Below are 27,925 nucleotides of genomic sequence, written 5' to 3' on the forward strand. Positions count from 1 at the left end.
CGTGGGCGAGCCACCAGTTAAGCCAAATCAACGATCAAACGCACCGCCTACAAAAGCCGATACGCTCCCTTGAAAAAGTTATCGAGATTTCTACTAATTAATGAATTATTGACAATTACCTCTCATGATCCTTGGCTCTGATTTTAACTTACCACTTTTTGATTATTTATCAAATACCTCTCCCAGAATATATAACTCCCCGATGCCTTGTTGGTTTCTGGTCTCATTTGGATTGGTTTGACATCCTGTTCGAAGTAATTCTTTGAGTTCCAGCTTGTACGTGTCTCACGTCATATGATTCGCCATTCATAAAGATAATGGGTTAAAAGGGAGTAAAACATACATAAAGGTAGATTAGTATTAGTTGTACTTGATCCAAACAATAGAAAGAAGCATAGATGACTTAGTAGAAAAATAAAACTAATAAATAGCTAAAAGTGCAATGGATAAGTGTTAGTTCCGGGATCATTTTAGTGTTAGTAGTTATGTTAGTTTTGATACGTATTCAGCCCTGCTGGCCCCTCAAGCACTATTTGCAGCAATTGTGATAAGATTATGCGACACTGCTACTACTACTATGTTAGATGTATGACTTGTCAATTTTCGCAACGCAATGTCTTTCAATAAATCACTCAATCAATTTGATGTTTGAAAATTTGCTCAAAAGGGCTTTGTTGACACATCATACCTTACCGACAACTAAAGCACAACAATCCTAATTCTTATTTCAAACCTATCAACATATTTAACACATCTTTCCTAAAATTTCACTTGTTCGTAAGCGCCTGGTTGAAGATATGACTTTCGCTATTGACATTGTCTGTAATTAACAAATACACTAAATAGGAAGATTTATTATACAACTTCATAGGCTAGTCGCCTCCCTAAGCGGACCCCCCGCGTCCTATCTCTTATGTTAATTAGCTTTCTGAATTCTATAATTGAAGTTTATTTAATAAATAACTGAAATCTCTAATCTACCTACATAACCCATGCTTTTAAATTACAATTTAACGTGTTTCAAGTACTTCTGGCTTTTACATATCTTATCTTATATCTTTGTTCGTCCCAGATGACACCTTCAAGTGACTAAAATGCTTCACTTTGAAGTTAGTTTCCAAGCTAATTTTAAATTGTATATTGTATAGGGTAAATGTTCCAACTACGCTCTCACGTTTCCACTATGTGGCCCCACAAAAATACATATGGGTATGTCACAATAGAAGCACACCGCAGTGGAAATCCCGAGCCATAGTTCAAACACTTATCCCAAATCAAAATGAAGCACATATAAGATTAGTTACAATACCATGTACAAAAATGATGTTTAACATTGTTTTCTGAGTAATACTTCAATGAAAGCTTATCACGCAAATAGAAGGAGCACTGTTGGGCACTTTCTGAAATATTTCAATAGTATAATTCCCTTGCAAACCCAAATAAATCTATCTGCGTAAAAAATAAATAAAATAAGAGTGATTTGCGGCAAAACCCGCCAGTATCACACCCAACGTCAGTGCCTATACGTAAGCGTACTACGACGCGGCTCTCAATAAAAGGAGTAACAAGTGTGATACTATCACTGCTAGACTAGATCTTTGGTTCTCTCATGCAGCGGTTTATCAGAGAGGGGAAGCTTAGTAATCCCCATCGCCTGCCCATGTCGCCATTCTATCGCGGCATGAGCCAGCAACGCCGACCATAAACCTACCGTCTCCAACACTCCACTATAAAGCATGAAATTAAGCCCGCCCACCAACAGCAAGGTGCAAAAACTAGCCAAGGGGAGGGTTTTTCGTTGAATTGATTTTCGAAACTAAAAACTATGAATGTAGTAGGAATTCTTCAAATGGCCGAAGATGAGACCAACATCGAAATTTCAATTCAGTGCTACATTTCGGACACTTCCAAGCCAAACATAACATCCTTATGGATGGGGAGCACCACTCTCCTGAGCATGAGCGGAATTAAGCTGTTTCTGTTCCCACTCCACCGGATGCTTCTGCTTGACGTGTTTGTACAAGTACGCCCTGCCGTTTGTCGTCATGTCACAAAACTCACAGCTATACAACACTTCGCCCGTATGGGTAGCTCGATGTTCCTGTAATAGAGAAACCCCATCAATCTCGATGTCTACATACACACAGGCCCATCATTCAATTCTCACCTTCAAGGCCAGCGTCCGTTTAAACATTTTGCCGCAGAATTCGCATTCATGCTTCGCTTCTATGTGGATTTGTTTCTTATGGCTCTTCAAAGCCGCCACAGATGGATATTTCTGCATACATACATCGCACTCAAACACCCGCTCATTGTTGCCATGTACAACGTTCATGTGATTTCGATGGTTCTTTCTGCCCTTCAACCACCGTAGACAGATGTGGCACTGAAACCGCTCCACCTTGATTCCCATGTGTTGCTCGTTCATGTGCTGCTGGAAGCCTTCCTTGCTTTTGTACTCCCGGCCACATACGTCGCAAACCTTGAAACAATCCTTGCCCTCGTGTACGGCCTTGTGCGCATTCAGGGTGTCCTTGTTCTTGTACTTTTTCCCGCACACCTCGCACCGGAATACATCCGGATTGGCGTGAAAGTTGATATGATCCAGGATGGTGTATCGTTTGGATAGCTTCTTGTTGCAGCACACTACGTACCCATCCCGCCGTTGGTGTTCCTGCCAGAAATGAGTGCGCAGTAGTTTAAAGGATGCTGCCTTCGCTCCACAAAGATCACAGATCATGCGGAAGTGTTTGCTGAAAAGCTGATGCTCTTTTTCTCGTTCGGAGTCGGAACCGTCGGTTTTTGCCTGTTGCGGGCGTCCTTTTCGCTTGGGTCGTGACTTTTTCGGAGTAGGTTGATCGCACGATTCGTCATCAGCGTCGGAGCTTGGATCTGTTTCTTCTTCCGGGACCATTTCTCTCGGTTCGGCAGCTTCTTCTGTCGATTCCGGAAGCTCAGTGGTCGGTTCAAGTTTTACTGCATTTCCGTTTAGGATCTCTTGATTTTGGCGTACTTTTTCCGAGTATTGATAGAACTCGGAGATGGCGTAGGAACAGCTCTGACATACACCGGAGCGGTATCCTGGTTTGGATTCGATCTGAAATGTGATAACATTCTGGTGAGACATTTTTTCAGAGACTGGGGTCAGTTGTCGACAATATCTCTATGAAGAGCGGGCATTTGACAAGCTTTCTATACTCAGCAACGGCCGAATTAAGGCAAAAAATGTGATTGATTGTCCATAACAAACAATTTCGCAAAGTTTCATACAAATCGGAGAAGGTTGATTCAAAAATTCAATGTCATATGACAAAAGATCGCAAGACAAAAGACGTCAGACTAGACAGAAAAGAAAACAAGATTTTAGGGATTTTGGGTCCCCTGGAAATAAGGCTCTAGGGTTTTTATGAACATTGCGATGAACATTGAGATAATCCCAGCGGTATTCAGGCATTCTGATAAAAACGTCTAAATAGATAATTGCTGAAAGTATTTTTAAGGGATTCCGAGAAGAATTTCATGATAATTTTCAATGGAATTCCAAGGGCTTTGTGAGGAGGATATGGCACAGCAGGAATTTGGCACACACAAATTTCTGAGGGGCAGAAAAATTGCTCCAATGTTCCTTGAACACGTACAAAGTTTTCTTATCTTTACTTCTTGAAAGTTTCCTCAACTTTTACGAAGTTACACCAACTTCTTTCAAGTTCCATTTTTTTTTCCAAATTGTCTTAATTCGTCCAAGATCTCAGAACATTAATGACCTTCTCCAAACTTCAGGATATACACTTAAGTTCTTCAAATTTCCAGTAAGTTCCCAAAAGAAAACCCTGAAGTTCTAAGAAGTATGCTGAAATCCTACAATTATGACTAAACTACTACGACGTTCTTTGAGCCTTTAAACAAAATCCCATCACTCCTATGAAGTTTTACGAAGTTCTACATAATTTGCTTGACTTCTACATAGTTCACAGAAGTTCTATTAAGTTTGCTGCTGCAGTACTAAACTTTTTAGAACTTTGTTAATTTTCTGCGAAGTTGTACAAAGTTCTTTCCTGCATGTCTACGTAATTTTTAGATTAGGATATTTACACTTTAACGAAGTGCCTTAAAGCTAAAAGAACTATTATGAAGTAACTCAAAATTAAACAAAGTTCCCTTAATTTCAACAAAGTTTCCCAAACGTGTGTAAGGTTCCTAATTCTACGAAGTTTTCACGAATTTTTACAAAGCACCCTTAGGGTTAACTACCCCATTTCCGGCCTATTAAGCACAACCCGCACTTAGTCTTTCTTAATCTATCGCAGTTTAGTACCAAACGGAATGTTATTATTACTGATGGCTTCCAAATTTATTTGCCTTTCCGTACGTACCGTAAAATTTGATAAAGAGAAACCAATCGTTGAGATATTGTCAAAAGTCTAACACTGCTTCTTGACGCCAAACTCGACCTACGGATTCTAAGCTAGGCCTAACGCATTGAAATGCCAATGAATTCACTTCGGCCTATCGGATGAAGATAAAAATTGATTCGGTAGGAGCGCTTCTTTTGTTTTTGGGAATAATGGGTGCAAACCTTCATATCATGCGTTCTCATTGACTTCGTTCCGTAGCTTATAAATTAAAGTATTGTACCAAACGCATAATTGACTTGTTAACTCTGAAGTCATGGATTTATTTGAAGTTTTCTGCTCGATAGGCTCAAAATGGGCGATTAGGCCGAAGTAGTTCTCTACTCTAGTTGCTTTGCAATTCTCTGAAGCTCTACCAAGTTCCCCAAATTTATATTAAATTTCCTGAATTTCTACGATGTCCCCTAAACATCTACAAAGTCCTTGAAGTTTAAAAAAGTTTAATGAAGTTGAAGAAAAATCTCTGAATTTCAAATAAAATCCTTGAATATCTACAAAATCAAAGTTCGCTAATTTTCAGTAATGTTTTATGAAGTACTAAAAAGTTCCCTGAAATTCTACAAAACTTAATTCTCCAAAATTTTCTGAAATTCTATTAAGTGCACTAAGCTTCTACACATTTTGCTAACCATTTACAAAATTAGTTGAACTTGGTTAACTAATTAAGTTTCCTGAACTTCTACGCAGTTGAATTAATGTCTACGAAGTTTTCGATAGTTCTACGATGTTTCTTGAAGATCTATGAAGTTTCTTGAAATTCTATAAACTTTCCCATTACTTTTAAGAAGTTCTCCGAGCTTCTACGATGTTATTAAAACACAATTCTATACAGAGCTGCAAAAAGGGCCTATTTGCTTTGATCGATTCTCTTCATCGACTTTCTCTTTCGTTAATATGATGATGATGATGGTCCCACCTCTTACCCCTACAAAGGTTTGAGCTGGACGAGTTATCTTTAAGATAATTAAATATAAACATTTTATCCAGGTTTGCAAACAAAATCGAGCTGGTTACAATAACAGATATAAATGTCCTGTTAAATATGCTATAGGCATCAACCAAAAACATTCAAAGGTGTAGCTAGTTATCAAAAGTCCAAGTATAGTCCTCGACAATACTTTCATTTACACGTGACCTGGGATTTACACGTTTAAGCTTCCGCAGTGCCAGGACTATATCCAAGGAAACGACTTCCAGCCAATCCTTTACTAATTTAAGGCTTTTGCCACAATTTCCACGTATTAGTCATTTATACCTGTATTCCGCGCGCGAGGCTCAAACCATTGTAGACTACTCAAAGCTATTTTTACTATTACTACTACAAAATCAAAAAAAACTAAAAATCCATCATCACCATCGAGGCAAACAATGTAGTTTTTTATATATGCTACACAAATTACTAAAATGTCTTGATGACAGTCTCCATACAAACTAATCCGTTAGTGATAACTTTGTCAAGATACATGATTTATCCACAGACAAACAGACATAACACATTGAATATTTATCACTATAAAACATCGTCGCTAAAACATTACCGCCATCTGTTGAACACAGTGTGGTGGGTAGTATGCTGAACAGATGGCGGTAGTGTGTAAACGTCAAACGCAAGGGAATTAACTATGCGCGCCACAGGTGGCGGTACTACCAACTACGATACTTTTAAATTGACCGTTAAATGCTTGTTCGGTGAACAACTTGCGAGTGTTATGTCTGTTTGTCTGTGATTTATCCATTCATAAAAAATTAACTGCTCAATAAACAGCTTTTACATGTGAAATGCAGCGTCTCTTAAATTCTGTAAGTGTAGTTGCACGCTTGATGTGTCTAGGCATCGAATTGAAAAACCTTTGAAAAATAATGAATTTTGTTGTCAGCTGTAACGACATTCCTTGTTGCATTTGATGATTTGGACGATAAATGAAAACCTCCTATGCACGAAATCTATTTACATTGCCGTAGTTATCAAAAGAGAAAGACGATGAAGAGAATCGATCAAAGCAGATAGGCCCTTTTTCCAGCTCTGCACAGCAAAAAAATAATTTTGATATCACGTCAAAGTGGATGCACTACAATCATGTCGAAAATATGGTGTAATATTACTTGCTAAAAAGGACAAAATTATCATTAATACAATGCATGAACTGACATTACGCTGCTTTTACTGCATTTGTTTATTTATTTGGTCATAAAAATTACATGAAATTTTCGACATGATTGTAGTGCATCCACTTTGATGTGATATCAAAATTATTTTTTTGCTGTGTGTATAGAATTGATGTTTTCTTATTTTTACGAACAGCCCCTGACTTCTAAGAAGGTTCCTGAACTTCTGGGAAGACTCAGTTTTAGATATCTGATCTATTGAACACCTTCCTCTGGCAGCAAATTTTACAAGTAGCGGTGAAGACATGTGAAAACATCTCGTCGATCACGTTGAAGACACCTGGCTGCATCCCTGGGCTGAATTACTCCCACTTCATGTCAGAGAAAACAGGAAGTGAGAATGTGTTGCGATATCTCTTTCTCTTTATGCCACCTGTATGAACTGTGATGGGGGCATCGTAAAAGTGAAAAGAGAAGGGGCACAAAACTGAGAGTTCACCTATACCAAAATCCTGAGTACGGCTCTGGTTGCGAGTAGAATTACATGGTAAGCCTGAAGAGTTGCCCTTATTCTGCGAGTTACGTGACTCTCTGTCACCGGTGAGATGACAATTGTCACCTCATGTGAGGTGACTCTCCGTGCAATTCAAATGGAGTGACACCTCACACGAGGTGCAAATTGTCAGCTCACCGATGACAGAGAGTCTCGTGACTCGCAGAATAGGGAAGAGTATTCCAAGGTGATTGTGAGGAGAAGTTTTGGAAAATTATAAAGAGAATTTGAAAGGAATTCTGAGCTGGACTTTTATGAAAATCCCAAGGGTACTCTAACCTTCTTTTTCTTCTTCTTCTTCGCATTTCAAGTTTATTGCTTATCGCATAGGGGGATAATTATAAAGAGAATAAAGAGAATTTGAAAGGAATTCTGAGCTGGACTTTTATGAAAATCCCAAGGCTACTCTAACCTTCTTTTTCTTCTTCTTCGCATTTAAAGTTTATTGCTTATCGCATAGGGGGAGAGGTAGCTCATCGATTCTTCCGGTTCGCCTCCTAGCATCGTGCTATAAGGTACCAGGCGATAACCAGGGTAGTTGATCGATATCTCGATGACGTAATTTCGTTGGCGTCTGCAATGGGAAATTCTCATAGCAGGCGTTGACGATGGGACGTTGTCGAGTTATTGAATAGCAACTATCGTGGTAACTCACCGATTACCTGTCGATCTGCCAAATTTGGAAAGACGTCTGCATTGAATTGTCTCATATAATAATATTCCGCCCACTATATCACAAGAAATTGCGAGTAGCTGAGTGGAATGGAGATAAGTTAAGCATTGGGTACAGGACCAAGTCTCCCCTGGGTGGTGCCAAAAGATGAGCGCAATAGAATCATCAAGTTGCCATAAGGCACGGAATGAGACTATTGCTTGGCTGGGTAGTCAAAGTCTTCCATTCGTTAGTCATTTCAGGTTGATTAGAACAGGTTTAGGTTTAGGGTGGGCGTTGGCCAGATTTGGATTTTTCAGATGTAATCCTGGATAGGACCCTGTCATTGAACGTCGCGTGAAAGTGGAACTTAATGAAGGCCTAAGTACTTTTTCGTAGTTTTTAGTTTTCGGATTTGAAAGATCGTCGCTTACAGTGGCCTGCTTACTGACCAGAAAAACGCGGTCCCAGGTCCTTACATATCAAAAAGATTTATGGTAAAATCGTTTGTGTATCGTGTATTTTGCGAAACTCGTTGTTGTCGTTGGCTCCGGGTTTGAATGGATACACAAATTTGAGCAACGGTATTATGTGATATGAGGGGCTCGGTGGCCTTAGAGCAACCGTTTTTGCTTACTGAGCAGAACATCATGAGTCTAATCTCAAGCCCATCCACATTCAAGATTTGTCAATCGTTTTATTTGTTAATATGACTACATGGTAATAACAGCAACTCGGTGATTAAAAAGGTGCTCGTCTGCCTAGTGGCAAACGTTTTTGCTTACTGAGCAGAAGACCGTGGGTTTAGTCCCAAGCTCCTTCGCGTTATATGATCGTTAGGAAATCAATTCAGCTTATCGTTTACCAAAACGAACCCTGCTGCAAACCCAACCCTCTTATCCAACATCCCAGTGATTCCTCGTGGAAGTGCAGAGGTGTTCTCGGCTTCCATCAAAGCGAGTGTCATGTCAACACAATCCTTCCCATTCCTTTCTTGACCTGTGTTCGGGCGCGGCCGGCGCTGGTATTGCCTAATTTAAGATCACCAGTTTTTACACATTGAGGATGATTGCTAGTCCCAAGCATCGTCTATTGGTTCTCTGTGTAATTACAGCTGATCTGACAGTAACAGAGTAGCAACCGTGGGCGGTCAATCAAGCTTAATCAAGCTCAAGCTTTCAAGTTTATTGCTTATCGCATATTAGCTTATTGCGCGCTCTCAACTTAGTGTACAAGATGCACTTCCACGGTTATCAATTGAGAGCTTTCGATGTCTGTACCATTTTTGCATTAGTATAATTGTGTAGCAAGTACAATCATACTGCACAGGGAAGTCGAGAAATTTTCCAACCGGAAAAATTCCTAGACCGGACCGGGAATCGAACCCATTCACCTCCAGCATGGTCTTGCTTTGTAGCTGCGCCTTTACCGACTGAGCTTAAGGGAGACCCCGGAACTCTAACCGCTCTAAACACAATTATAAACAAATGTGGCAAGAGCTCCGAAGGGGATCGCGATAAGAATTCATTGGGAATCCCAAACTGAACACATGTCATTTTGGGGAGCATTTAAATTTGTCGGCGCCATTCCTAAGGCACAATACTTGGGAAATGCTGAGAAGAATTACTGCTGGGATTGTGAGGAGAATTCCGACATGATTGTGAGGTGAATTCTAACGGTATTTTGAATTTCAGCGGAATTTTGAGGAAAACTCTAATAGAGCATTTTATGAGACGTTTCTGGTTCAACTCATGAATGAACTTTGACAGGAGGCGGTTACCTGACGACTGTGAGAAGCAATGTCAATATCATCAAATTCTGGCAGGCAAACCAGCTCCTGTCATTTCATAAAATGGACTATGGAAATTTAAGGAAAACTCCTAAGACATCCTGGCCGGAATTCCAAGTGAATTTTGATAAGAAAAATCAATGGGCATCTGAACCTGTGGATTCTAAGGAAAGTTCCAAATCTGAGACTAGTTTCAAGGGAATCACGAGGAGGATTACAAGGCATTTTCAGTGCTTTTATTTAAAAGGCTTGAACGTCTTAAGAGCCATTACGGAGCTAAGTGTCTTTAGAATTCATAACAAATTTAAATTGATTAACTACTTTTTTTTCTTGTCCACAAGCTACTGTCCAAGTAGAGAACATCATGTTTTTTATTCGGAGATGAACTTCAGTCTTTCTTTCACAACTGTAAAACAATAAATTACTGGCTTGTCAATAAGCTGGGATTTTTAAATTATTCCAAAAGTCTAAGGAAAGGTCTGGTGTTCTACATGACCTAAGGAAAGGTCTGGTATTCTACATGGACTAGGGAATTCTTAAGGGAATATCAAAGAACTTTTGGGAGCATTCATATGGAATTTTGGGAGAACGCTTAGTGTAGGATGAAGATAATTCCTAGGAGATTTTCTGGAGAATTTCAAAATTAAATTGCTGGCTGGTCAATGACCTGATATTTTGAGCCTATTACAAAAGTCTGTTAAAGGACTGGTTCAACACGGACTAGGGAAAGGTCGAGGGGGATGACTCTATCTACGATGCAGAAAAGATTATGTTTTGCTGTGGCTAGCTGCGCGTACGCTGAGTAGATAGAAAGAAGATTGATAACGATTCTGAAGATTTCCTGCAAAAAGATGATGCCGGATGCAAGTAGATGCGAGAAATGAAAGATGATTTTTCGAAGATTGATTCGCTAGTGTGAGATTTGTTGAGCATCTAGACTTGAGATTTAGATGTGTCGCCCCCCTCGGGAAAGGTCCTCGATATGGTATTCTACGCGTCTTCTTCGCTTTTCAAGCCTCTTGCTTATCCCACACACTTAGTTTTTTTCTACCGAGCTCGGCTGTGCAAATCTAGGCAAAAAAAGTGTCACTGAGATCTCAGCAATAGTGACATTTGATTGCTGAGGCTCGGATAATGCTTAGCTTTTTTGGCCGAGATTGGCACAGCCGAGCTCGGTAGAAAAAAAACTAAGTGTGCATATTAGCTTATTGCGTGCTCTCAACGTAGTGATCTAGAACTTCCATAGTTATTCATTGAGAGCTTTCGATGCCTGTACCATTTTTGCATTAGTGTAATTTCGTGGCATGGCAGGTATTCTATGCCCAGGGAAGTCGAGCAATTTTCCAGTCCGAAAAATTCCTAGACCGGACCGGGAATCGAACCCAGCCACCTCCAGCATTGCTTTGTAGCTGTGCCTTTGCCGACTGAGCTGAGGGAGGTCCCAAATTCTACACAAACTAAGGAATTCTTAGGGGAATATTAAAGAACTTTTAGGAACATTCTTACGGAATTTAAGGAGAATGCTTAGTGTAGGCTGAAGATAATGCATAGGAAATTTTCTGGAGGATTCCTATGAATTTATGGTAGCATTCGAAGGGAATTTTGTGCATGAATCTAGGCGAATTTTGGCGGAATATTCAACAAGTTCTAGAGATTATTTACCCAACAATTCATAGGGAATTTGCAGGAGAAATCTGAGGAGGATTTCAAGATAATATTAAACAGAATACCAGTTAATTTCTGCAGAGAATTCAATGGTTTTTCTGAAGCCTGTACACACTTAAATTTTTTCGCCGAGGTTCCAACAGCCGAGTTGTTCTGCAATTTATTTTGCTGAGATTCAGTAAAACAATTGCCGAGACTCAGCTAACAAATAACATTTTGCTGAGATATCAGCTAACAAACAGATATTTTGCAGAGATATCAAAATCTGTTGAAGATTTTACCGAGCTAGATTAAAGGGTGATACGGTCAAAATTTGGCCAAGGGAAAACGCGTGTAAATCGGTGAAATCGTTTATTTAAAAAATCAAATTAAATTTCTTTTTCAAGTTCAATTAGTATTAAATTCAGGAAAAATATTCAGTTAGGCTTCCGCTTTTCCAAATCCGAATTGCCGGGCCTTACGCTTGACCCCTGCCATCAGATTTTGTACAGCCACCTTGTCCACCTTCATCGCCGCAGAAAGCCAGTTTGCCTTAAACTGCTGCTCGCCCTTAGCAGTTTTTTGGTCTTCTTTAGGTTCCGCTTGACAATAGCCCAGTATTTCTCAATTTGGCGGAGCTCTGGCGTGTTGGGAGGGTTCTTGTCCTTGGGAACCACCTGCACGTTGTTGGCGGCGTACCACTCCATGGCCTTTTTACCATAATGGCAAGATGCCAAATCCGGCCAAAACAGTACGGAACAACCGTGTTTCTTCAGGAAAGGCAGCAGACGTTTATTCAAACACTCTTTCACGTAAATTTCTTGGTTGACAGTCCCGGAAGCTATGAAAATGCTGCTTTTTAAGCCACAGGTACAGATGGCTTGCCAAACCAGATATTTCTTTGCGAACTTTGACAGTTTCATGTGCTTGAAAACATCTGCTACCTTTCCCCTTCCTTTTGCCGTATAAAACTCCTGTCCCGGAAGCTGCTTGTAGTCGGCTTTGACGTAGGTTTCGTCGTCCATTACCACGCAGTCAAACTTCGTCAGCATCGTCGTGTACAGCCTCCGGGATCGCGCTTTGGCCGTCGTATTTTGTTTATCATCGCGATTTGGAGTCACTACCTTCTTGTAAGTCGATAGTCCGGCTCGTTTTTTGGCTCGATGCACGGTTGTAGACGATACACCCAGCTTATTTGCGGCATCTCGGAGAGAGAGGTTAGGGTTTAGCTTGAAACTACCGGCAACTCTCTTTGTCGTCTCAGCGGCTTCCGGTTTTCGATTTCCCCCCGATCCAGACTTCCTGGCTGTCGACAAACGTTCCCCAAACACTTTAATTACATTTGTAACGGTTGATTTGGCAACTTTTAGCGATTTTGCCAACTTTGCGTGCGAGTAGCTCGGATTTTCGCGATGCGCGAGCAAAATTTTGATACGCTGCTCTTCTTGCTTGGACGGCATTTTGACAACTGAAGAGTGAATTCCAAAATCAAAATAGGAGCAACATTCTACACACACACACCTTCAAAATGAGGGGTGTTCAGGTTTTTTAAATGCAAAATTGAAAGAAATACGTCAAGTTGATATTGACCAAATTTTGACCGTATCACCCTTTAAGCGCGTACTAAGGGATCTCTGAGTAAATTTGTAATACAATACAGATATTGAAAAGGGTCTTCCATAGCAACGCCACTAAAACCGCAGCTATAAAGCAAAACCATGCTGGAGGCGACTGGGTTCGATTCCCGGTCGGTCTAAATTTACTAAATCTTTCAATCAAACTTTCACAAACGTATCTCGATGGGTTCTACAACTATTTTAATTTCAAAATTTGGCAAATCCAATTCTTAGAATATCAGTCATGACTATTTGGTGTGAACCAGTTAGGTACCTATGAACTAAATTTCAGACAATGTCTAGGCATCGAATTGAAAACATTTATTCCTTTATAATATAATGAATTTTGTGAAGCACAAGTCAAGAAATGTGGTGTTCTTATTTCAACCGCGTTTCTAGTATTATATCTATGAAAGTCACTTCCTCTTTCAATTCGATCACACAAATATCGAGGCAGCAAACCGTTAACTACTTTAAAAATGAACACCATAGTCAAATATACAATTCTTTGCTTCACCGACAACCATTGTAAGGCGTCTAACATCAAAGTTGAGGAAGTGAATCTATTACATCTCAAAATCAAACGCATTATTTTATTCTGCAAGCGCTGTAATCTCGATATATGTGCATTGGCCAGAAATAAAATGGAAGGGCAAAAGTCAAGATGAGGAGAGATGATTTGTATAGCTGTATTTTACTGGCAATAGTTAAATCGTTTTTCAGTCGACATAGAATTCCATACTTCTTGGCAATTTTCTTGATGACATTGTCAATGTGAGAGTTGAACTTAAGTGTGTCATCAATAATCACGCCAAGATATTTAATCTCCCGAACGCGATCAATAGTCTCATCATCAATTACAACAGAGACGTTCTCATTTACTCGATTCCGCGAAATTACCATAAATTTAGTTTTACTTGTATTCAATTTCAACCAGGCTTCCGGAAATCTCACGCGTACACAAATGCGACAGCGAGCTGTGAGACGGAGCGTCGCATGACTCTCAAATCCATGGTGTGCTACATTATTGTACAAAAGAGAGACCAGAACAATGCGCGCGACAAGCTACACGCTCTCAACAAATTCGAGCGTTTCAATTTTTGTTTGTCTCATCGCATTGCTCTCTCAATGCGACGCATGTATTCAATCACATGCGACTGTTTCATTGAAACATCTCAATGCGCTCTCTCAGGGCGCCATCGCCGTGCGCTGTTTCGCATGCTTTGACTCTCGCGGTCCCATCATAAGTGATGTTGTCGGGTGACGAGATAAGGGACTGCAAGGGTTTGTTCTCAGAAGACTTGTGGCCCTTTGCACATGTGGATTTTGAAATGGGGTAAAGTTTTTAGATGGTTTCTGAAATATCTTCTAGTATAGATTCAAGCAGACTCAACTCATGGTTCCAGAGATATACTGGAATCACCGTAAGATCACCACTAATGATCCTAGGAAGACGCAATTGCTTGTCGAAAGTATGCTAAAGGAAGGTAAAGGAAGGCTACGTGAGCGGTGGATGGCAACCTTACGGTAGTTGGGATACCGTTATCATGTTAGCACCCAAATAATACCGGAATATCTGTGGAACTATGTGTCCTTCAACAAGTCCTTATGCGGAAATCTTCTAAAATACATTTTTTGGAAGCCTCTGAAGCTTTCAGCCCATTTGGTGGAAAAATAAACAAGTTATTGCGCATTTGCACCAAATTAAACTCAGAATCCCTCAGAATACTTTTACTCAGACCAGTAAAAATATAAATGGACGATTTTGAATGTAAAACAGCACCATACTATACAAGATCATATGGTCGGCCTTAAGTCAGAAGGGACGAAGTAGCAAAATAAAAACAAAAAATGAGTTAATGATATCATAAGATCAAGAATTCCCTCAGCTACATTTCAATTTTTCAGCCAGATTTGAAAAATTAGAGTAGCACGAGAAAACGGTCAAATGATTTTTCCCATTACATAAGACACAATATTGAACAGCCAATTTTAAATTCGTTTTTCTCAAAGTCAAATAAAAAATTCACATTTCGGTCTGACTGGACCGATCATATCAACACGCTAGTAATGATAGAACTCTGAAGATTAATATTTTTATTTGTCTGGCTTGAGTGAACACTATTTAAGGGATTATTTTCAACGCAGAAGTGTAGTTTGCTGCAAAAACGTTGGTGGTGACTGCTCATTGCATACAACAAGTCTTAAAAATTAACCAAGTTTAACATGTTGTAAATGTGTTCTGTCAGATCAATTGAGTTGAAATTTTTGACACAAAACTTGCTTTTCCATTGATCTTTGTCCGATTAGCTATGCACAAATTTTATTTTTATTGTCACCTTCCAGCAGGTGCTTCAAAAAATTTGGTATTTCTTACACGTCAAATTCAACATATTTGTAGTTTTGCGTCAAAATTTCAGCCCAATTGATCATAACAGAACACATTTATAACATGTTAAACTTGGCCAGTTTGTATGAAAACGACCTTTGTCCGATCAACTTTGCACCACAGTGTACGTAGGTACGAAATGCTGGATTAAGGTTAAAGTAATAAATTTAGGAACAATTTGTGTCATATCTGTATTACGGATTGTTGCTAAGCTTCTTGCTTCAGGAATTGTATTGAATACCTGTTAATCAACAAAACTTACTACGGCAGCAACTGAATTCTTCAGATGTGTTAGCGCTCACAGGATAGTGCATATCAGCCACCATGATGCTGAATTTAAACAATCAATTTGCGACGACAGATTTCTAAATAGTCCTAGTGTTAGTACCGTGGACCCTCGGTGAAATTAAAAAAAAAAGCATATTAACGAGCAAATAAACCACAACTTGATTGTACATTTCGCTTACCAAAGCCACATCTCTTACTTCGTTCGTTATGAATGGGCTATTTTTCAAGTTAATCCTTTAATCAACGAAAATTGCCGCTAGGAAAACTTTGTTGGTCATAACCATCCGACACCTCTTCTCCATGTTCGATAAGAGTGTAGTAGCTAGGTCGCTTTCCATCGTTTCCAAAACAAAACAACACTTTGCCCACATCAAGAACACGAGTTGGTCTTCCAGTTGAGTTTGTTATTTCGATGTCGCATTGAAACGTCGCTTAGCGACGTCTCATTGCGAAAAGCGCATGAGCTTCGGCTCACGCGACGTCGCATGATACTCGTTCTCATGAAACGCATACATCCGGAAATGTGCTGTGCTTACAAAACAGTGCGACACACAGCATTATGAGAATGTGAGATGCGACAAAACTGAAGAGAGAGAAACAGAGTGCTACAAATCTCTTGCGCATGAGACTGCTATGATTATGAGACTATTCGTATTGCGTCTCGCATACGGTAGCGCGCGCACTGGAAGCCTGCTTAGAGAACGCAAATCTTCATTCAAGTGTAAAACGGCATCATCTAAATCCTTAGCTGCAATGAATAACACAGTATCATCTGCAAAAAGATTAATGTCGCAAAATCGTAAAACACGTCGCAAGTCATTAATATACATAATAAATAACAGGGGCCCTAATACACTTCCCTGGGGCACTCCAAGGGTATTCCCCACGGGACTGGAAACAGAATCATTAAAAACAGTCCGTTGAGTTCTGTCAGACAAATAGCTTTCAAACCATTTATATGCAGTACTCGTAATTCCAAAGCGCTTGATTGATCTTAACAATAAGGGCCTAGAAATTGTTTCAAAAGCGCGTTTAAGATCCAAAAAAACAGCAACAATCGTATCTTTACACTCCAAGTTATTTTTCCACTTCGCTAATACCAAATTCAACGCGGTTTCACAAGAATGACCTTCCCGATATCCCGATTGTTCTGGTATCAACAAACTATTACTATTTAAATACTCCAACAGCTGGCCTTTAACAACAAGTTCTAAAATTTTCTCTAATGTGTGCAACATGTTGATGGGACGAAACTCTTCGGCTTTAATCGTTCCAGCAACTTTTTGAATAGGGACCACTAAGGATTCCTTCCAAATTTGTGGCACATGTCCAGTTTGTATTGATTCATTAATAAGGTCCAGCAAGATGTGGCCAATGACATGATAGCAATCTTGAATAACTCTAGCATTAACATTATCTACTCCAGCCGATTTTCCTAATGAAAAACAAATAACTCTAAGTTCATCTAATGTGATAGGGTGAAAAACTTCAAATCTACAGCTACTATTAACTGGCTGTTTTATTTCGTCAGGTTCATCGACCAATTCAATAGATTGATTAATCAATGAAACGCTATCTACGAAATAATCATTAAACTTAGCTGCAATTACTTGTTCTGACTGTTCTAATGTGCCATTAAAAGTTATGGACCGCGGTTTGCAATTACTAGGTTTTAATAAAGATTTCAAATTTTCCATAACTCTTTGCTGTTGTTTTGATGCTGATCAATCTTCCTTTGAACATATTCACAACGAGTTTTCTTTATCGATTGTGAATACTTATTACGCGCGATTGTGTACCTAGTCCAATGATTGTCATTATTAGATCTACAAAACTTTTTGTACAATTTGTCCCTTTTCCGTTTAAGACGCAAAAGATCCAAATTGTACCAGCTGTTCGAGTTTTTCAAAGAAACAAACTTTTGCTCAACTAGTTGATTGGTACACGTTTTCAAAGCGTTATTAAGAACAGCTGTAGATTCATCTAAGTTACCGGCCGCGAATGGAAAATCCAGGCTTCTCTCAACAAGATTCGAAACAGCTTGCTTCGAATATTTCCTCCAGCACTTCAATTTTACAAAATTATCGTTATCGTTAACATGGTCTAGGACATTAATCACTAAAGTCTCATGATCGGTTATTTTCAAATCAGTATCCGTAACTGAACAAATGGAATCAAAATTGGAATAAACGTGGTCAATTAAAGTTCTACTGTGCCTGGAAATACGCGTATACTCATTTACCGTTTGCTTTAAATTAAAAAAACTCAGCTAAACGCTTCAAATGATTCGAATTATGGTTATCACGCCAATTAATATTAAAATCACCAGCCAATATATTTAATTTACTAGAATCAAGGAATGTCTCAAACCAGTTCTCTAAAACTTCAACAAAACGCTGGTCACTAGAACTGGGAGAATGATACAAAACACCATAATTACCCATCTTCATGCCACGTACAACTGTAATGCCCAAGAACCAGTTGCCATCAATAACTTCGTTGGTACGAAGGTTGAATTGAACTGATTCTTTGACATAAATAGTGGCGGTGTGTGTCTAGAATGTGATAAACAAGCAGCAACAATATATCCCGGAATACTATACTGATCAAAAGCTTCAGTTTCTACAATATGAGTTTCAGATAAGAAAACTAAAAGAGGACGTTTTTCCTCAACAATCTGACGTAATGCTACGTAGTTTGTTGACAACCCCGCAATATTCAAGTATAAAAAATCGAATTGATTCACATTCCTGGAACTTGGCTGCTATTTATTGAAACGCAAGCTGCTTTTCTTCTGATCAAAAAGTCTTTTATAAAGCAAACATTCCGAGCTAAATGCGGCATGGTTGACGTCCAAGGTAATTTTTCGTTCTTTATTCATTTTCAAACAATTAATACATTTCAATACAGTTGACGTACACTCCGACGTTTTGTGTTGTTGGCTGCACCTAGAGCATCTATCACAATTTTTGCAATCCATGCTCTTGTGCCCAAATTCTCCACATTTGAAGCATCTCAACACATTAATCGCGGGAACTATCGAGCACCGATCAAACCCTACATTTACTTTTTTTCGCACATAACAAACATTTATAAGTATCGACATCGACTTCAATTACAACACTAAACTTGTTATAAGTGAAGCGTGGATTTTCAAACATGTTCACTACTTTAACATCATTTATAGCGATGTCTTCATTTTGACTTTTTAAGTAGTCAATGAAGACATCGGAGGAAAACTGATCGACATGACGACACTTACCGTAAAGCAAAAAACTTTCTCCATCTGGTTCTTCAGTTCCGGATTTTCGATCACTGTGAAACGCTCAGCGAATGGATCCAAACACAGACGGCACCCGTAGGATATGGGGTCCATTGTTGATACACTAGAATAACTGAAAGTATTCACTCAAACATGAAGTTATACAATTTGTTATTGAATACCTGCTATGTAATGTATATTCCTTGGTATATTCTCCTGGTAGCTTTCTCATCAACGCTTATTATGGTTTGTTTGTAAATAAAATATATCTCGCGTAACATTTGAAAAAGGCGTTTGTCCAAAATGTAAACAAACCAGAAATTGCATTTTTAATTTTCCCGCCGCTATTCAATTCATATATGTATCAGTAACAATAGTAACTGTATCTCAGTATACATCATCCAAAATATGCGAAAAGTTTTCAAAAATATATGAAAATCGATAACAATTTAATAAGCCTTTTTGTGAATCGTTCAATGGATAGTAGAAATACTCACGGCGAATAAGAACGACCCAAATTTGAGTTTAGTTCACTCATAATCGCCATAAGTGCAGAAACTCAGCGATGAGTAAAATTTGTCTCATGTTTTCCCAGGTTTTTCCAGGATTTTCCAGGGAAAAATTCCCGAATTTAAGAAAAGTAAAGATTGGATTCACTCAGTCTATTGGTACTACTCCTAGACTGAATAAAATTTTGGTCAATTTCCTCATTTTCCGGCAGATTTTTTAGGTTTTCCACAGGAAACCATGAGACAAATTTACTCATCGCTGAGTTCCTGCACTTTTGGCGATTATGAGTGAACTAAACTCAAATTTGGGTCGTTCTCATTCGCCGTGCTCAGAGGGAGAGATGGACGGAGAGAATGTTTTGAGCCAAATGAACTGTCAAAATCTGAACCAATCGAACATAAAGCCCTACAGTAAAAGTATGGACGTCTGTCAAAAGTTGTTCCAATCGAACCGTCAAAATGCACCGCTTTGCTCGATTGGAACAGCTTTTTTCAGTTTTGTGGTGACAGTCGTCCATACTTTTACTGTAGGGCTTTAATCGAACATTCCCATTAGAATTTTTCCGAGGATTTCTTATTCTTACTACATTAAATTTGAGAGTATTGCAATCGAACAGAAATTCAATCGCCTTTATGTTTCGTGTGCTTCTCAAATCCAACTAGTTTTTGGAATCAAAAACAATATTCTAACTCAATTGCTTAAGGTTCAATTTACTTTGATGCATTTTTTAAAAATTCAAAAGCAGTTTTTTTCGGCGCATTATTTTAGATTGAAAAAAGCTCGCGTCATTTTCTAAGAGGAAGAGGTGACAATAGGCTTCTTACGCACATGAAATCGGCCAATCAGGAGCTGGTTCACGTTTGACAGAAAAGTGGTTCATTTTCGCCCCCGTATTGTCGTCACCTCTTATCTTAGGTCATTTTGTGTAAAATATCAAAAGGAATCGAATAGTGCGAGCTTTTTGCAATCTGAAATAATGCGTCGGAAAAAAACTGCTTTTGAAATTTTCCAAAAAGCATCAAAGTAAATTGAACAAATCCCTGCTGCCGAATTGTACTTTGTTTTCTCCTGGGGGGGGGGGGATGTGCTGTCAAATCAGCCTACTGATCATCTTGTATGAAACTGGTTCCAAACGTAAACAAACCCTGTAGGTTTCTTATGGCTTGTTTACGTTTGGAACCAGTTATGCGAGGTAGGCGAAGATTGTTCGTATTTGACAGCCACCTCCCCCCCCTTGGTTTTCTCAGCTCATCTCTTCCTCTGATGGAGTATTTCTAATGGTTAGGCCCTTTTTGTTAAGCCGAAAAGAAATGGTATACGCCCTTTGCTAAGCCTTTTCGCAACGTCAAATAAATTCAAAACAAATCATCGGCCCCAGGTGTCCGGTATAGGTTTATTATTGTATCACTGTAACTGGCGAGTACCCATTAATGGGTGAAAAAGTACCCATTTTGTGGTAGTGTATGGACCTGTCAAAAAATGCATAAATGAAAATTTCAAATAGTGGGTACTTTTTCACCCATTTCCGAAACCTGTTCAGGGATCAAAAATGGGTACATATTTACCCATTATTGGGTGAAAAATATCTTTGTTGCACCATAACGTTGCTGACATACTTGGTTTACATTTTCGAGTGCATTTGTTCCGAAAACTACAAAAAGTGATATATATGAATAGTTTAAAGAATGGTGATCGCTTCAAAAAGCTTCAAGGTAAGAAATGCTATATGATTTGAATGATTTCTTAGCTTATAACGTTGTTAAAAGCATATTTGTTTCATTCCACAAATTTGAGTCCCATAAATACATTTTAAAAAATGGGTACTTTTTACCCAGTTACGGAAAACAATGCGTTCTGGAAATGGGTAAAAAGTACCCCATGATTTGACGTATAAGCTCTTTACCCATTAGTGGGTAAAGACGTTTTACCCATTTTATGAGTTTACCTACTTTACCGCGAAATGGGCACTTTTTCACCCATTAATGGGTACTTTCCAGTTACAGTGTACCCGTCCGGAACTGATGATTGCTAAACAAATAAATAAAAGTGTCTTCAATGGATCCGGCCGAACAGATATGCCGTTTTTGCCTGTCCGAGGAAGATCTGTTAACCGATTGCTCGCTGTACGACGGTGCTGTTCAAGTGAAGTTATTCACTATCTTCAGTTTCCCTGTAAGTATTTCCACTATGCATTTGTGTAGTAAAACATGGTTTTTGAAGTTTAGATAAAACTAAACTAAATTGTTCCGAAACATTGAATATATCCGCGATTTATAATATGGAAAGCTTAATATTCTGCCATCAACCCTTGAAATTCAATAGTGCAAGAAAACAACTAAAGTTCAAATGTAGCTTTCTTGATTTCTGTCGGTCAGCAACGCGTTTAATTTTTGGATTTTTTTCGGCTTCTGGATGGAGATTTTAACCCAGATCATATCGTAGAAACACCTCTTTCATTCCTGATTTGATTAACGAATCCATTGTATTTTGTTACAGTTCGACAGTCGCGCATCGCTTCCGTCCAACATATGCACGAGCTGCTACCACAAAATCGATGAATACTACGAATTCACGGAAGAAGTTCGCCAAAATCAGCAACAGCTGATAGCCCGAGAAGCATTGACTTCCCAAGTCAACATCAAGCTTGAATCAACTGAAGCGGTGGTACTGGAGAAACCGACGGTTGTCAAAGAACCCGTTCCAATCGACCTTCAGACGATAACCATCAAAGCTGAAGTCACCTCCGATGAAGTCGTCAACGAAGACGACGAGACACATGTCGTCGGCTACGATTCGAATCGATACACCGTTCAGAGCCAGGATGATATGGTTCAGTTCAAAGTTGAATTCGAAGACACGGAGCTGCAAAGCGAAGGCGAACCAAGTGTGGACCGAGTCAACAAAACCGCTGCAGAGGATCGTTTGATCAAGAATTTTTTCGGCTTGGTGTGCGAAACCTGTTCGACGCAGTTCGATAGCTTCACTCTATTGAAGCAGCACACGAGGGTAACGCATAATAAGAAACTGTCATTCACGTGCTGCAACAAGCAACATTCCCGCAGGTACCAACTGCTGGAGCACATAGCACTACACAGCAATCCGACCCCATTCCAGTGCGATTCGTGCGACAAAACGTATAAACGGAAACTCGATCTGGCGAATCATCGTCTGATAGCACACAGCGGCGAAGAAGGACGGCCCTTCAAGTGCAATCAATGCATGCGATCCTATCCGAAGCGGCACATGCTTACTTCTCATATGACCAAGCACGTTCCGATGGAGTGTGACATTTGCCACAAGGTGGTATCGAACTCGGCAACCCTGAAGCACCACAAGACTCAGGTACACAGCGATGCCAACAGGCACATCTGCGACGTATGCGGCAAGGAGCTCAGTAGCAAACACGCCGTGCATCGCCACAAGCTGCAGTTGCACGAAGCAGTCAACGAGGCGACCCGAGTAGCGTGCGGCCTCTGTCAAAGATGGTTCGTCAATGAGGAGAGCATGAGACACCACCTGAAGACCAAGCACGACAATAACAAAGCTACGTGCGATGTTTGCAGTCAGGTCTGTCCCAACCGGATAGCTCTGCGAATGCACAAGATGAGAGTCCACGTGGAAGCAGCGCACGAGTGTGACATTTGTGGAAAGAAGTTCAAGCGGAAGATACCACTGAGGGACCACTACGCAATGCATACGGGCGAGAAGCTGTACACGTGCAATCTGTGTGGGCTGCAAATGAGCTCGAGTTCCAACTTGTACTCGCACAGGAGGAAAAAGCATGCGAAGGAGTCGGCGGAAAGTAAGCAGAAAGGGTACGCCAATTCGCCGACGGAACTGGATAAGCAGTAGAGAGCGTTTAGACTAGGAAAAATAAGCTCCTTTTTTTGCAATAAACGATGTCTGGCTCAAGCTTTGTCAACTTTTACCTTAGCTGCTTTACCTTAAACCTGGTTCAGTTTGGTCATTTACCAAGCAAAACCGTTCTGTAAGCCTTATATTACAAATAAATTGATGCGATTTTGTCGTTCCGTCAACCGGACAACCACACTTGATGAACCATTGCGAGAGCTGGTTAGAAAGGGTTTAACATTTGTTTGGTCTTATGAGCATAAACAATCTTTCGAGCAAATTAAAGCCGCAATGGCAAACGCACAGAAGTTAGGATTCTTCAATTAAGTAGGCCGTACTGTTGTAATGGCTGATGCAAGTCCAACAGAATTAGGTGCATTATTATTGCAAACGGATTCGTCAGGTAGAATTGATAGAATGGTAAAATGTGCATCAAAATCTCTAACGGACACCGAGAAGAAATATTGCCAAACGGAAAAGGAAGCTTTGGCGATTGTATGGAGTGTGGAGCGGTTTTATACATAACTATATGGAAGTGAATTTGACGTACTGACGTACGATTCCACCATATTAGATTGTGCGTCACCTATCGATGAGATTATTGTTCTGGGCGATTTTAATCTCGCTGGTGTTTCGTGGAAACCTCCCCACAGTGGCTTACTCTTTCCGGACCCCGCTGGTTCTGCTTTCCATCCTGGATCAGTTAGCCTTCTCGACAGCTATAGTGCAGCGACATTATCTCAAATCAATCCCGTGGTTAACGAGAACAATCGTAGCTTAGACCTCTGTTTCGTAAGCGCTCAGGATACGGCTCCATTCATCTCGTCGGCTCCTTCTCCACTCGTAAAGGAAGTTCCTCATCATCCTCCTTTGGTTATTATTGTTGAAGACAATCACATTCGGAATCTCGAAGACATCTCCACTACGGTGTTTTACAATTTCCGGAAAGCCGATCATCGTAGCATTGCCGACCTAAGAGCGTTCACCAGATTGCATCGCACCTCCCTTGGCAGACGAACAAATTGAAGAAGCTAAATATCGAACGATGTCACTGAAACGTCACTACGTTAAGCTCAATTATCAGTTCAAGCGAGTCAGCCGTCAATGTTACTTGCATTATCTGCGAGGGATTCAAAGGAAATTCAAGTCGCACCCGAAGTATTTCTGGAAGTACGTGAAGGAGCAGCGCAGAGAGTCCGGTCTACCATCATCCATGATATTGAACGGCGAAGTCGCTTCCACTCCACAGGAAGTCTGCCGCATGTTCTCCAACATGTTTGCAAGTGTCTTCTCTGACGAGAGCTTAACCAACGAATACGTGACTCTAGCAGCAAGCAACGTTCCACTTTCCGGTCAAGCTCTGGGTGGAATTGTTGTCAACGCTGAAGTGATAACGACTGCCGCACTAAAACTAAAGCCTTCTATCAACCGTGGACCGGATGGTGTCCCTTCAGTCTTTCTGAAGAAGCATATCGCTAACTTACTGTCACCGCTACAACATCTGTTCCGATGGTCCATATCGTTTGGCATTTTTCCATCGAACTGGAAATTTGCGCATATGTTCCCTGTGTATAAAAAGGGTAGTAAACGGAACGTGGATAATTATCGTGGAATTACATCGTTGTGCGCAATTTCGAAGTTATTCGAGTTAATCATCATAGAGCCTCTGCTCTCCCATTGCAAGCAGTATCTAAGTGAAGATCAACATGGCTTCACCTCTGGTCGATCTACTACCACGAATCTACTGTGTCTGACATCGCAAAGTATGGTTGAATCGGTCACAAACAGACGTCATCTACACTGACTTGTGTGCTGCCTTCGATAAGATGAATCCCGCCATCGCGATCGCCAAATTGGATAGACTTGGGATTAGCGGAAATCTCTTGAGATGGTTTTGCTCATATCTCGCCGATCGTCAGTTGGTGGTAGCCCATGGTGACTGCCAGTCCGACATTTTCGCAGCTACGTCAGGAATACCTCAAGGAAGTCATCTGGGACCGTTGATTTTCTTACTCTACTTCAATGACGTGATTTTAGTTATCGAAGGTCTACGACTATCGTATGCAGACGACCTCAAAATCTACTTACGGATCTGATCGATCGATGATTGTCAATTCCTCCAACGTCAGTTTGAAGCGTTTGCCAGCTGGTGCCATTTGAACCGAGTCACCACTTTTACCCGAAAGAAAGAACCAGTTATGACTTTAATTTTAATTTTAAGTCAAACCATCATTGGGATCATATCGAGTCTGGTGATGCTGACACATCATCTCAAAAAGTTTCCGAGTGATTCTACTACCTTGGAAAATATGCCCAATCCAGGTTCATAAACAGAGGAAATACAGGAACATGATCCAGAAGCGAAGCATCCTTCAAGTATGCAAGATATAGTAGACGGTGAGGATTCAAACTATGCGGTAGACAGCGTTTAAGGAGAAATCGAACAGAGCCTTTGAAGTCCCATGATTCTCTTCCACACTAAAATTAAAGTAAAAGGGGATTTTAGGATCAGCCCCCCCCCCCTTCGTTTTCAGTATGTCCTTTGTAATCACACACGTAGCTGTTGGATAGCTGAGTCATGATTGGTCACCCGAGAGGGCAGCAGCGAAAGGGTTGAAGGCGAATAAAGCTCCCGGCCCGGATGGAATTCCCAACGTGGCGTTAAAGGCGGCGATCCAGACGTTCCCGGACATGTTCAGGATGGTGCTGCAGAAATGTCTGGACGAGGGTCAGTTCCCTGATAGGTGGAAGGTACAAAAGCTTGTGCTGTTGCCGAGGGATCCTGCATCGTATAGGCCAATATGCTTGCTGAATACTGTCGGAAAGCTCTTGGAGAGGATCATCCTGAACAGGCTGACGAAATGCACGAAGAGTGAACACCGATTGTCGGAGAGGCAGTTTGGATTTCGGAAAGGGAGATCGACGGTGAATGCAATTCGGACAGTGATTGACAGAGCCGAGAAAACTTCCAAACAGAAGCGGAGAGGAAATCGATATTGCGCCGTGATTACGATTGATGTGAAGAATGCATTCAATAGCGCCAGCTGGGAGGTCATCGCCAAGGCGCTCCATAGAATGAGGGTTCCAGGCTACCTCTGCAGGATTCTAAGTATTTTATGCGTCAGACACGGGGCAGAAATCGCTTAGAATCACGGCAGGAGTTCTACAAGGCTCCACGCTGTGGAACGGAATGTACAATGGCGTGCTGACGCTCAAGCTGCCCAAAAGAGTTGAGATCGTTGGCTTTGCGTATGATGTCGTCTTGACGGTAACTTGTGAGACGCTGGAAGAAGTGGAAATGCTGGCGGCCGAGGCGATAGATACGATTGGTAACTGGATGCAAGGATGCAAAACAGAAGTGATGTTGGTCAGTAACTGCAAAGCAGTGCAGCGGGCAGAAATCACCGTTGGAGAGAAGTATCTGGGAGTGATGATGATCGACGACCGGCTAAGCTTTAACAGTCACATCGAATATGCTTGCGAGAAGGCGGCGAAGGTCATCAACGCAATAGCCAGAATCATGCCGAACAATTCTGGCCCAAGCAGCAGCAAGAAGCGTCTTCTGGCTAAGTGTGTCCTCATCGATACTAAGGTACGGAGGTCCAGCCTGGATTGAAGCGCTGAAAACGTAGCAGAACCAAAGGAAATTGAGCAGTACGTTCCGGCTCATGGCCACGCGAGTCGTGAGTGCGTACAGAACCATTTCGATGGAGGTAGTATGCGTTATCGCCGGTATGATCCCAATCGGCATCACCTTGGCGGAGGACTACGAGTGCTATATGACGAGAGAAACCAGAGGCGAGGAGTACGAAAAATGGTGAGAACGGTGTCGATGGCAAAGTGGCAGCAGGAGTGGGATGCAGCAGAGAACGGTAGATGGACACCCAGGCTAATACCGATTCTTTCGACCTGGGTGAACAGGAAGCATGGAGAAGTCAACTTCAACTTGACGCAGTGTTCCTGTCTGGTCATGGCTGCTTCAGGAAGTACCTGCATCTGTCCGGAGTGTGGGAATGTGGAAGAATCACCATAGCACGTGGTATTCGAATGTCCTAGATTTGATGCTGTGCGAGAGGAGATGCTCGCCCTTAGCACGGAGAATGTCGTCGAAGAAATGTGTCGAGAGGAGGGCACCTTTAACGCCGTCAGCAGAGCAGTAACGCAGATCATGTCAGTAGTAATGTGCTCACACAAGTGCGAACTGAAAGCCGAAGCCGGGAGAACTCTCCGCCAGAGTAGGCTGAATCCACCACCGGGGATAACCGAGTAGAACGTGACGCTGGGAGCTAAATGGCTCACAATTTGGAGAGACGATCAGCGAACTGCAAGCGCCAATTAGCTGAGGTAAAGTGAGGTGCGTAATGCACGGCCCCCTCCGAAGTAATACGACAAGTGGTTCCGGAGGAAAAGGCGTCCAAGGAGGTTTTAGTGCGGTAAGAATCCCACACACCGTGTCACCGCGACTGTGCGCCCAGTCGTCAAGCGGTGGCACGATGCCCTTTTTGAAGGTTTCCTCTTTGAGAGAGAGGAGAGAGGAGAGCGCTAAGTGTAGTGCACGCAAAAGAAGGGACTGAGAAGTGATTTAAATAAATACTGTTATAATTAGCTAAATTTGAGTTTAAATTTTTGTTCGAACCCTGCGCAAGTACATCGAGTTGAGCACGTTTCTTCGGGACCTTCTGGTCTATCTCTATGCTAACACCATCTGATGAGCTTACTACCCATGATAGTGTACTCAACAGATGGTGATAGTATTTTAGTGATGATGTTATAAGTGAAAAATATTCAATGCGTTATATCTGTTTGTCTGTGTTTTTGGTTCTTTTGTTGTATCTGTGATGTTGACTGCTGT

General features: G+C 40.9%; 2 protein-coding genes across 2 annotated transcripts; one reads left to right on the plus strand and one right to left on the minus strand.

Annotated features, from left to right (window-relative positions):
• Positions 1-1,884: 1,884 nt before the first annotated feature.
• LOC135708428 (transcription factor grauzone-like) lies at positions 1,885-18,929 on the minus strand. The gene is made up of 4 exons (XM_065230531.1): positions 18,894-18,929; positions 18,712-18,835; positions 2,168-3,097; positions 1,885-2,101 (listed from the first exon to the last, which is right to left on the minus strand). Exons 2-4 carry the CDS (start codon positions 18,823-18,825, stop codon positions 1,928-1,930), a joined length of 1,218 nt encoding a protein of 405 aa, XP_065086603.1. The 5' UTR covers positions 18,826-18,835; positions 18,894-18,929; the 3' UTR covers positions 1,885-1,927.
• Positions 18,930-21,230: 2,301 nt separating this feature from the next.
• Positions 21,231-23,271, plus strand: LOC135708623 (zinc finger protein 530-like). The gene is made up of 2 exons (XM_065230725.1): positions 21,231-21,393; positions 21,718-23,271. Exons 1-2 carry the CDS (start codon positions 21,277-21,279, stop codon positions 23,071-23,073), a joined length of 1,473 nt encoding a protein of 490 aa, XP_065086797.1. The 5' UTR covers positions 21,231-21,276; the 3' UTR covers positions 23,074-23,271.
• Positions 23,272-27,925: the final 4,654 nt, after the last annotated feature.

Source organism: Ochlerotatus camptorhynchus, unplaced genomic scaffold (genome assembly GCF_037179485.1).
Source record: "Ochlerotatus camptorhynchus isolate MF236.1 unplaced genomic scaffold, CSIRO-AGI_Acam_v1.1 ptg000330l, whole genome shotgun sequence".
In the NCBI taxonomy this organism is placed as follows: domain Eukaryota; kingdom Metazoa; phylum Arthropoda; class Insecta; order Diptera; family Culicidae; genus Ochlerotatus; species Ochlerotatus camptorhynchus.

Excerpts from the sequence above, each read along its gene's own strand:
- LOC135708623 (XM_065230725.1), top strand. The coding sequence starts at position 21,277 with ATGGATCCGGCCGAACAGATATGCCGTTTTTGCCTGTCCGAGGAAGAT. Across the intron at positions 21,394-21,717 it reads TCACTATCTTCAGTTTCCCT|TTCGACAGTCGCGCATCGCT; the intron begins GTAAGTATTTCC and ends ATTTTGTTACAG.
- LOC135708428 (XM_065230531.1), bottom strand. The coding sequence starts at position 18,825 with ATGGACCCCATATCCTACGGGTGCCGTCTGTGTTTGGATCCATTCGCT. Across the intron at positions 3,098-18,711 it reads AGAAAGTTTTTTGCTTTACG|ATCGAATCCAAACCAGGATA; the intron begins GTAAGTGTCGTC and ends ATCACATTTCAG. Across the intron at positions 2,102-2,167 it reads AACGGACGCTGGCCTTGAAG|GAACATCGAGCTACCCATAC; the intron begins GTGAGAATTGAA and ends TCTCTATTACAG.